The sequence below is a fragment of the Nicotiana tomentosiformis genome, chromosome 1 (assembly GCF_000390325.3).
Source record: "Nicotiana tomentosiformis chromosome 1, ASM39032v3, whole genome shotgun sequence".
Taxonomy (NCBI): domain Eukaryota; kingdom Viridiplantae; phylum Streptophyta; class Magnoliopsida; order Solanales; family Solanaceae; genus Nicotiana; species Nicotiana tomentosiformis.
The window spans coordinates 71,956,580-71,968,128 of record NC_090812.1 but is presented as its reverse complement, the minus strand read 5'-3'; the positions used below and the strand labels follow the sequence as shown (position 1 = coordinate 71,968,128).

At 33.8% G+C, this 11,549-nt stretch overlaps 1 protein-coding gene across 1 annotated transcript; it reads left to right on the top strand.

Moving 5' to 3' along the window:
* Positions 1-385: 385 nt before the first annotated feature.
* On the top strand, positions 386-6,743 carry LOC104103202 (ceramide synthase LOH2). Its single transcript, XM_009611085.4, has 6 exons — positions 386-814; positions 1,692-1,900; positions 3,447-3,602; positions 5,658-5,843; positions 5,935-6,113; positions 6,410-6,743. The coding sequence occupies exons 1-6, from the start codon at positions 698-700 to the stop codon at positions 6,427-6,429; spliced, it is 867 nt and encodes a 288-aa protein (XP_009609380.1). The 5' UTR covers positions 386-697; the 3' UTR covers positions 6,430-6,743.
* Positions 6,744-11,549: the final 4,806 nt, after the last annotated feature.

Genomic DNA, 11,549 nt, shown 5'->3' with positions numbered 1-11,549 from the left:
AATAGCACGACTAGTCAATTTTCGAATTAGTAATTAAAAAAAATCAGTATTTACAAAGTCATTGAAAAATAGATACTATTTTATTGCAACACGAAAAGTTCTAACATAATATATTGGAGATTGAAATACTTGTGTATAAACTTCCAGCATATTATAATATACTGAACTAATATATTATGCTAGAATATTTTTTAAATTTTGAATAATATTTTTGTTCAAATTTATCTTTACATGAAAAATAAATAAATTTTTATTATTTTTTAAATTATTACTATTTTGCAATTATCACTATTAAATCTGTCTATTTTTTAATAGCACTAAATTTTATTTAGATTTGAGAGCACCAAATAGTACATAAAAACACACCCCGGCCCCCGCCATTAACAAGATCTCCACCATATCTCAGTCCTTATTATTCTGCTTTCTATTCTCACACAAAAATTTTCTTTTGCTCACACTTCCCTTTTCCTCTATTTCGTTACCATATTCTTTATTCTGATTCTCTTCACCCTCACCCCACCCCCACCCCCCTGTGATAGTCCGACCCGTATTTGCTTCTCCATCGGACTTGGCACTGCGGTGGGCAGAAGGGCGAAATTTTATTGAATTTGGAACCATTGGTCGAATTTAGATGTGGATTCATCACGTTGTGCGATTTTGGTTATCATTTGGAAATTGAGGTTCTAATCCTCTATCCATGGACTCGATTTGGGCGAACAATGCTTCCCCCGCCCCTTCTCATTTCTTCTATGTCATTTACTTCGCTTTTGGTTTCGTTGGAGTCAGATTCATCCTTGACAGATTCATTTTTCGTGTAAGCTGCCAATTGCTTCTTCAGAAAATGTGCTTCATTAAATGCTTCTAGTACTATCCTTGTTTTATTGATTCTTTAATTATTAATCTTTAATGTGCAAGCATGAGTAAAGTTTTTTACATTAATTATTGTAATTAGTGGATTGCGTAAAAGGAAGTAGGGTGAAATGGACGTCACTTTTCAACCAATATAAATTAGTACTAACATTCTTAAAACAAACGCATAGGAATGTGCCGTTTCTTTCTGCTCAATGCTCTCGTTATTATAGATCCCATCTAATTTGTTTGTCTGGGCGAAGCTATTTGGAAGACATCCTGATGGAAAAGTTCTAGGCTTAATTAAGATTGTTATTAATTGATTGAATTAAATTGGATTTAATAATATTCATGTGCCTGGGGTTCTGGTGTAATGTGTATGAGCTACCTGTTTAGTAGCCTAAGCTTTACCAATATGGGATTACATCATTAACTTTCTCAATGGCACACCTTCACAATATAGCCCCTTCCGAAAAATTTGTGGTAAACGTTATTGGTCCTACGTCTGGAATACCGAGATATAATTTGGAACTTGCTATCCATTTGCATAGTGGTAAAGATTCAGCGACTCATGTTTTGATGAATACCACTTTATAACCTGGTTTGGATAGTGACGTTATTTCTTTTTACCCTCGTTTAGCAAACAATAAGTTTAACTGCTTGAAAGTAGTGATAATAAGGAACTAAGATTCAGTTACTGCTTTCTTGATGTTGTAGAGTATAGATGATAGAAGGTGAATTTTCCTCACTGGCAGCTACCTGGTAGTTTTGGTTAAGTTGTTTATTTTACTCCATCTTTCTGGCATATCTATGTTTCTTACGGTTCTTTACCTTGTTTCCAGAGACTAGCAATTTGGTTGCTGCATCTGGGAACCGCCCATCTGAAGAATGATGAGGCTACAAGAGGAAAAATTGTCAAATGCTCTGAATCCATGTGGAAACTTGCTTATTATGGCACTATTGAGTTTTGTGTCCTGAAAGTTGCATATCATGAGCCATGGTTCCTAGATGTGAAGGAATATTTCAGGGGCTGGCCAAATCAAGAGCTATCGTGAGTATCACATCCTGATCGTGCTATGACCTAGTATATGACATATGGAAGTCAGCATGTACTGTCTGTTTAAAGGTCAAATTGGAGTTGTTACTTTAAATAATTGAGTAAGCAAGAAAAGAAATAATTCCATGTCCTATTTGAGGGGAACATCATAATGCTAACTATATGTTCAATTCAAATTAGTATAGTTATTGGCGAAATCTGTTGCTAAGTTCATATATTAGGATTAAATAAGCTGAAGTATGCTTTACTTATTAAGTTCCCACCATTGGGCTCACATTAGAGTTGCGTTTCTTAAGTTTTGCAGTATCTTCTTGTCTCCTATACCAAATGTTTGCTGCCTTTTATAAGCGGGAAAAAAGAGATAGAAAATCTTATGTCGCCACCGTACTGTCAGAAATCTCTTCTCAAGGCTTTTGGTCTTCTTATGTTTGGTGGTTTGCTAATTTCTCGATTGAGTGCTGCACTGATGATTTTCGCTTTGGTGGTAATACAACACTAAAATTAGGACCCTCTTTGTTCCTATCCAATGGATAATCTCTTGAAGCTTCATATAGTGTGGATAGGGTGTTTCGATCATGATTCTCGTCTGGTAACTTGTCTTATCATCATTATGCGATGGATGGAGTATCCACTATCCACTAAAAAAATACTTTTCATAGTCGATGCCATATTGCTTAATTGTTACCCGCAGGGCCCTAACCAATTTCTATTTTCAGTTATACGGGCCATTCTTGTTCATAGTGGTTGAGAGAGTCCTCTTCACGCCACTAGGTCAAGAGTCCGAGGCTGGTAGGCTGTTTAACAAAAAAAAAATCGCTTAATTGTTACCAGTATGTATCTTGTCTAGTACTTGATAGTTCTATTTGCAAGAGCATTAAAGGGCTACACACACACACACACACACACACACACACACACACACACACACACACACACACACATATATATATATATATATATATATATATATATATATATTAAGAAAGAGCCAAAATGGCAAAAAGACCTTGTTGCTGCAACTATCAAGACCAAGCAAAAGGAGTCATCTCTACTCCTCAAAGAACAGAAACAAGTTCTGGAAGGAGCAACCATGTACGCTAGGATTTGTTCTCAATGGTTGTAATATTATTAAATTTCCTGTGGAATGCCCCTCTATCCCCTGATTATTAAACCCAGTACCTTTTCTAATCCCAAGTTTATATTCGCTCATTCTTGGCTGTAAGCAGGCCTTTGGTTGCAGAGAACTCATCAAACTGTTTCTAGTTGGATACAAACACCATTTTAGTTGAACAGAGAGGACTTCAACTAGAAATGCAAATCCATGTGTCCGTATTTGATAATGCAAACTTTTAATGCCCCCCAAAATTTGATTTTTGTTAGAATCATTAGAACTGTGGGCAACATTTATTGCACTTCATACTTACCTGTCAGAATGGAAAGATGATTTTTCAGGCAACTTTTTTTATAGGCATCTTTTAATAGAAGGTTCACATGAGGCTTTAATAGAATTTGACATCCTATGTTTCATTTCTCATTTTAGGTCTGGCATAAAACTTATCTATATGTGCCAATGTGGGTTCTACGTCTATTCCATTGCTGCGCTCCTTGTTTGGGAAACACGACGGAAAGACTTTGCTGTTATGATGTCTCATCACATAGTGACAGTTATTCTGATTTCATACTCATATATTTCAAGGTAAGGTTTACTTCACCAGAGGTGTACTTTTTATTTCTCAGTTATCACTTTCCTCCTTTCTTTATTTCCTTTTGATTTTGGGACTTATACCCTATCTTGATGTGAAAATATGCATATGATTTAAGTATGCAGTTAGCGAGACTCTTAAGGTCTCTATGTTTATGTCAGGCACAATATAAGTAGGAATTGTAAATATGCTTGATTCCATGCAATTTGTCACATTCATTCAACCACCAAAGGCTACATTCTTTAACATACTTCGAGGGGGAAGGGATGCTAAGTCAAATTAGATGTTAAAATTTTGAAAAGCTGGTTCTAGATATAGAGGAGATTAAAAAAGTATGTGAACATGTATTGCCAAAGGAAGCAAATTATATGCCAAACTTTTTAATAATATTCGGCCAAAAAAATTAATCGTATTAATATTGCTTTGCATATCCATATGTAAAGACATGCAATTATCAATTTTAAATGGATGCAGAGCATGTAACTTGTAGATGAGACAGATTTAAGAAGGGATTTTTACGTAAATAGCCGGCCATATTAATTGTTTTTGGCCATATACATAGATTATACATTGATTATACACATGTAATACATAAATTATGCATGTATTATACATTCACAGGCTATTTTTAGTTAAGTGGTAGGGTGGGCGGCTGTTTGGGTGAGTTCTTCATTTAAGAAAAGTGTATTTTATGTTTTTGTTAATTTGATGTTTGACTACCTTTGAGAAATGAAATAGAGCACGTGTTTCCAATGCATTGATATGCTTAATATGTGACGCAATTTGGTTTTTTTTTTTTTTTTTTTTTTTTTTTTACATATATAAATAATTGCTGAGATTTCCGGGAATGAGGATGCTAAATTGGTCCCTTTCTTCTAAATGTTGATTCTTTACCACTTTTTCATTGTTGATTCATTTATTGAGTATGCATAAGTGCATTAACAGCTTTTGTACTTTAGATAATGTCTAGAACAGGAAACACTAATTTAGTCAAATTTGACTTAGCCAGCACCATCCTTTTAGCCCCTTGCACAAGGATGCCAATAGCTGTCTTCCTGATAAAATAGTGAAATGGTTGCTAGATATCAATCAAAAAAAAAAAAAGAGGTTAAATGTTTGCCCCATCTCCCCAAATTGGTCAAATCTGTAACTCAGTCTGCAGATACAGTTACTTATCATTTCCGCCGCTCATTGGTTGATCAGAATATGGTCAACATTCTCCTATATATTACGGAAAAGAAGTCCCAAGTTAATCTTTGAAGTTGTTCGTGGATAATCAGATAATAGTTATTCTTGACTGTCCATTTTGAATTCATCTGATGTATCCAAGAAAAGTGACCAACCTTGAACGTCTTATCATTTCCCTCTTTTTACTTAATCTGTTGATTTCAGGAAAACAGGATAACAAATTTACATGGCTTTATAATTAGCCACGCCTGTCTTGCTACCTTTTTTTGAGTTATAATTTTGCTGGTCTCTCAACATCGATTTCCCTTGAATCTATTAAGTCATTTCTTGAAGTTCGTCAACATTAGAATCAAACGCTGTTTTTATGCTATAATTCCAAATTTGAGCTAATTCTCCTAGTTGAAAATTTGCTTCTAGAAAAGGCTGTCTTCTTGTGAGGAAGAAAGTATGTGATGGAGGAGTACAGCAGAATATTTTCTTTCCTCTGTATTGAATGTTAAGACATAATTAAATAGATGTTCCTTCTCTAACTGGTTTCAACTAATAGGCTGCAAACACATTTGAGAGTTCATCATTCTGTAACTGCAATATATTAATGATGACTTGTTATACGTCATCTATATGTCCACTTCATTCAATGGCAGAGCTTTTTTGGTTTTAAGGATCGATTTATCTATCAAAAACCTTGTCAGATTATTTGGTATTGCAGATGAAGTTTCTAGACTAATTTAATTTGGCTAATACCCCAGGAGGAAATTAACAAATGCAAAAAAAAAAATTCTAGATTCTCATAGGAAGAAGGGAGTATTTTTTATCTGTTTCAATTTGTGTTTTAATTTTATGTGTTTTGACATCTGTAGCTTCTTTCGGATCGGGATAGTTATTCTTGCATTACATGATGCAAGTGATGTCTTTCTTGAAGCTGCCAAAGTGTTTAAATATTCGGAGAAGGAGCTTGGAGCTAGCATATTATTTGGTTTTTTTGCTGTCTCCTGGTTTGTACTTAGGCTGGTTTTCTTTCCATTTTGGGTCATACGATCCTCAAGGTTAGGTCCTTATTAGATTTTCTACTCATATGATGTTGTTCCCCTTCTTTTTCTGGTTTCCCCTAATTAATTCAATGTGTTCATTTCCCAGCTATTATTTATGTGAGGTTTTGAAGTTGTCAGAGGCATACAGTACAGTGCTATACTACATCTTCAACACAATGCTGTTGACCCTACTTGTGTTCCACCTGTATTGGTGGATTCTCATATGTTCAATGATCATGAGACAATTAAAAAATAGAGGGAAGGTTGGGGAAGATATAAGATCTGGTAAGCATCTTAATTGTCATTTTCAATTTAGCACAGGCACACTATGTTGTTGAATTTGTGCTGATATACACCTCCTTGCTTTTTCATGTCTTTTTCCCACCCCAAAGACAAATTGAGAATGAAGATGAGTAATGAAAGTACCTTTTCACGCTAGCATGTTTTCTTGTAGATCTTAAACTAATAACGACTTTTCCTCTCTGTTAAATTGGAGAAGTATTTAACATGTTAACTCTTAAACACGTTTATACTGAATTGGGCTACTGAAGCTGACCTTTTTTTGGTCCTTCTGAGTACAGATTCGGAAGATGACGACTAATTTGGAGACTCAAATTAATCTGCAGAAACGTGCTAGCTTGGAAGATTGCATATGAGTTATAGGTTTGGGTCTGCATCTGATTCTTTTTCCCAATAGACTTAGCTTGACATCTTCTACGTTTTATAGTCCATTATTTTTTCTTGTTTTTGTTTGACTATAGAAGTAGAACTAGTACGATTAAATGCGGGGATATTATCAGTTTAACTTGTCTTACATTTTTGGTGTACAAAATAATAGGTATCTCCTTGTATAATTGTTCCCTAAACAAGTATATTCAAAACGATTCAAGCAAACAATCTTCACTTTTTCACTTATGACTGCCTTGTCCTTTGTTGCTGCTGGATGTTTTCATTTACTAGTAGTGAGGATATGAGTACGTACATATGAGGAATAGAGTAATATTTGCCTTTGAATGCATTTGGTTATGAATGGTTATTGGAGTAACTATTTGTGAACGACCAATTGGAACTTAATTTTGGTAAGCCGTGTGCCTATCTTTTGTAGTATATAAGATCGTTTTATGATAAAGCTACTGTCTCTGCTACCATTGCAAAGAGGAAATATGACAGACCTATCTCCAGCCCTCTAAAAATGGCGCACAGTGTGGAATACCTATTTGGAGATGAAATATGTTATTATAATCGGCAGATTTAGTCAATAGATTTTTAAAAAAGAAAGAAAAGATTGGCTGACAGTAGAGTACTCTATACAGTAAAAAAGCGCGAAGGGTGGGGCCTTGGGTCAGTGAAATGGTTGAGGATCATAAGAGGTTAGGGCTTAAATTTCAACATGAGTGAAAATTATAGGAGGTTAGGGTTTAAATTCCAAGGGAGACAAACATTACTGTGATTTCTTTCTTTTTGCCTATTCCTGGAATAGTCGAGGTGCGTCAAAGCTGGTTTGAATTTCACCATTAAAAGACCCTTAAAGGAAAGAACAGCGTGACAAGTGAGACTTGCTCAATTGGTAAAAGTACCTTCATCCACGACTATTAGGTCCTGGGTTCGAGTCACGTTGGAGAGGAAGTGTGAAAACACTATAGATTCTCCTTATTTGGGAGAGGTTTAAAAAAAATAAAAATAAAGGAAAGAACAGCAGCAACTGGAAACGGAAAGGAGGTAGATGGTTAAATTATGAACATGCTCATGTAAGATCATTCTACATTTTGGTTTGTTGTGCGTAACTCACGAAAGGTGAACGTCCTTTATGAGGTGTCAGTTATTCTCGCCGAAAACTTAGTATAGCAAAGTCTACGTAATCTGTGATTGAATTCGTTTCTTAGTTTTATAGTCTACGTATTCTGTGATTGAAGTAGTTTTTGTGTTCGTTATAAAGGCGTGCGCATTACTTCTTGAGTAATTGTTTCGTTTCATTATGGTGCAATAGGCAAGACTAAAAGCTTGGCTGTATTTAGATGGAAATGAGTTGATAAAATAAGGAGTTGAATCCTCTTTATTTACATAAAGTTGACTTTTCTTGCAACTTTTGATAGTAGGATACAAGAAATGCATTAAATGCGTGAAAGATATTTTAACTTTCACGTAATTTTGAAACAAACAAAAAAAACATTTTAGTAAGATTGAGACATAAAACGTGGTCCATCACGGTGGAAGTTAGCCGCATATGTGCTTGAGTGCACAAGAATGAAATAGCCATTGGAGAGTTTGACTTGTATGCACTCATGAGACTGAAGACTCACACAACTTATGCTTTATTATTATGAGTTTAATTTCTATATATTCATATTGTAAAAGAATTTATACGCTATCATATCATATGAAAAGTAAATGTAGGTGCTTGTTCATTTTACATGAAATTAGTAAACTAGTAAAGTTAGTAATCCAAAAATAAGATTAACTTAATTGTATAATGAACAAAATTACATTAATGTATATACTTCTTACATTGTAAATGTGTGCAAGTTAAATCCTATTTTGAAAGCCAGATGAGCTGATGAGTCAGTCAACTATTGCTAAAATTGGAAGCCATATGCGGCCATAGGAGAGCTATTAGGGTCAAGGATGTGACCACAGGAGTATCAGTTATCCATGAAATTGTTGTGCATTTTGTTCTTACTAGTGCTTTCATTTATAGGAATGTTTCTTCTCACATGTCTATAGAAAATTTGGTCATTCGCTGTCTTCTTTTCTTTATTGATAGGCGATCATCGGTAAAAATTTACTCCATCCATATTTTATACCAAATCAATAAATATAAAATATGTGTCTTTCATATACATATTATTACGTATTCGTTATTAAGTAATATATATTCTCACTTTAGTTATTAACTCTTGAAATTAGGTGTTGCAATTTGTGCTCAAACTCATTTGACCCGCCTAAGGTTGGGCCAGTTATTGACCCGTCCATTTATTAAACTCATTCCATCTTGACCCCAACTCATCTCAACCCATCTAAATGTGGGCTGAATTTTAGCCCAAATTGACCCATGAGTAACTTTACTAAAATATTTTTAAAATATTATTTTTTTGGTTTGATATGCTATATGTGACTATAACAAAAGAAAAAAAAGTTTTATTTGTATTAAACAATCATAAGAAAATAACACACATTAATTAAAGCTTGATAAGAGTTGGATGGGTTGGAATATGACCCAAAATTTAGCCCATCTTGACCCAGCTCATTTCGATCCATGTAACTTCTGGGCAGGTGAATGATCCGCCAATTTATTGACTCCGCCCATTTTAACCTGTCGAAAATTAGCCCAACTCACCCATTTGACACCTCTATTAAAGTTACCGGTCTGAGTCAATTCTTATCGGCAACCATTTATACTAACCATCTAAAAAGGAATTGCACTAATCAGTAAAAATAGCACGGGCTAGCTAGTTTTCGGACTGATAATTCAAAAATAGCCACCGTTTGCAAAGTCATTAAAAAATAGCCATTATTTTGCTGTAATACGAACCGGTCCAGCATAATATACTAGAGATTGGTGCACTTGTGTATGAACTTCCAGCATATTATGCTGAAACTCCAACACGCGGAAAGTTCAAGCATAATATACTGGAGATTGGAGCACCTGTGTATGAACTTCCAGCATATTATGTTGGACCAGTATATTATACTGGTACTCCATTATATTATGCTGGAATATTTTCCGGATTTTGAACAGTATTTTCGTTCAGATTTATCTTTACATGAACATTGGCTAAATTTCAATTACTTTTGAAACTATGACTATTTTTCAATTACCACTTATAAATCTGGCTATTTTTTAATTTCTCCCCACTAATCAAGTTACTCAAGGAATCCCTTTAAGTGTTGACCAAGAGAACAACTTTAGATATACATGTGAAATTTGATATATTCAACGAGGAAAAAAAAAATCTCTCAACTGTTTTATATATATATATATATATTAATACACATGTAACTGAGATTGTTCTCATCATCTTTATGAATTCCGCAGCACTTTCAAGTACTTTTCTTATTCCCTCTTTCAATGTGGCTCCCACCATCTCCATGCTTTAGTTTTGCAGTAACACAGCTTTTTACTATAACATTCCTATGCAATTTATTACGATAGGCATATAAAATTTATTGGATTTAAATTTAATAAATAAATTGGATGATATTTTAAATATACTAGTCCAAATAAATATTATGGATTAATATAATTGAATCAATTATATAAGTCCTATATATATGGATTAAATAAAAGAACTTTTTTTGTATATATACAAGATTTTAAAATTATTTACCCGGTTTTATCTAAGTTTTCATATTTACGGGAAGTAACAAAATTTTTTATAAAATATATATAAATTCGGTCAAAATCTACAATTTATCTACAATATAAATTCACATTTTTTTTTACAGAATCCGGTCAAAAACTATAATTTACATACAATTTATATACAACTTATATATAATTATGTAAATTGTAGATATTTTGTATTCCGTTTCTACATTCGATATACAAAATATATACAATTTGTTCATGTCTTCTTTCTCGAGTTTCAATCTGAAATTTCAACCAAAACCATCTCGAATCTTCACCAAATTGTCTCAAATTTGAGATATAAACTCCAAAGGATATTCCCAATCATTTACAACAACACCCAATCCAAACAAAAAATAATTTCATGAAATTTAATTTTCGAATTCAAAGCTTTGAAGCTTTTTAATGGTTGTCATTGGAGTTCTTAATGGATTAACATAGTTTTCAATTCAATCTACTCGCTTCTAATTAATACTATTTTGTTTATTGATTCCAAAAAGTTAAAAGAATGATAACTAAAATGATTCTCTTCATCAGAGCTAATTTGTTTCTTATTTACTTCCTCGTTTTCATAGGATCTAAAGCAAGAACTTTGCTAGGTACTAATCTTCTCTTTTTTTTCCCACTTAACAGTAGTATCATTTTTTCAGTTAATCCACATAAAGATATTAATATAAGAATACTGATAGATAGATAGATAGATAGATAGATAGAGAGAGAGAGAGAGAGAGAGAGAGAGAGAGAGAGAGAGAGAGAGAAGAGGGAATTCCCTATTCAATTCCTAATATAATGAGATACTCATTAATACTAATTTGTATATAATTGGTAAATTGTATATCAACTTGTAATTAACTTAAAACCTAAACAGTGAGGGTAAATAAGTTTATAATGTAGTACATATAGGTAAACATTCCTTAAATAAATAAGCCTTAATCCATTGAGCTAGCCCATTTAGTTGGTTACAAATCATGGCCCGCTTCATTAAGCCAAAAATGTCTTCTTCCTAGAGGCCCAGTTTGGTGCCACGTGCCAAATGACGTGGCACGCCAAGTCAAACGGAAGAGCCAATAAGATCATGCCACGTGTTAAAATGACAGGGCATGCCAAACCAAATCAAAAGGCCAATGAAACTGCACCACATGTGCAAGTGACATGTTCTGACCAATCAAATGCTGCCATGTCACTTCAATTTGATTGGTCGGAAAGAGTCTGTTCTTATCAGAACTCTTCCCTCCCACAACTATAAATAGGGGTCTTCATAACCTAGAAAAGGGATCAGGAGTTATAATAAGAAGCAAGAGAGAGCTCGTGGAACGCTCCAAATTTCTCTAAAAACTACAAGCATTAAAGTATTCTAAAGATTAAAAGATCAAGAC

Bases quoted from the DNA above. Each gene is read 5' to 3' on its own strand.
- LOC104103202 (XM_009611085.4), top strand. From the start codon at position 698: ATGGACTCGATTTGGGCGAACAATGCTTCCCCCGCCCCTTCTCATTTC. The intron at 3,603-5,657 runs GTAAGGTTTACT...TGACATCTGTAG, and splicing joins TCATACTCATATATTTCAAG to CTTCTTTCGGATCGGGATAG. The intron at 5,844-5,934 runs GTTAGGTCCTTA...TTCATTTCCCAG, and splicing joins TGGGTCATACGATCCTCAAG to CTATTATTTATGTGAGGTTT.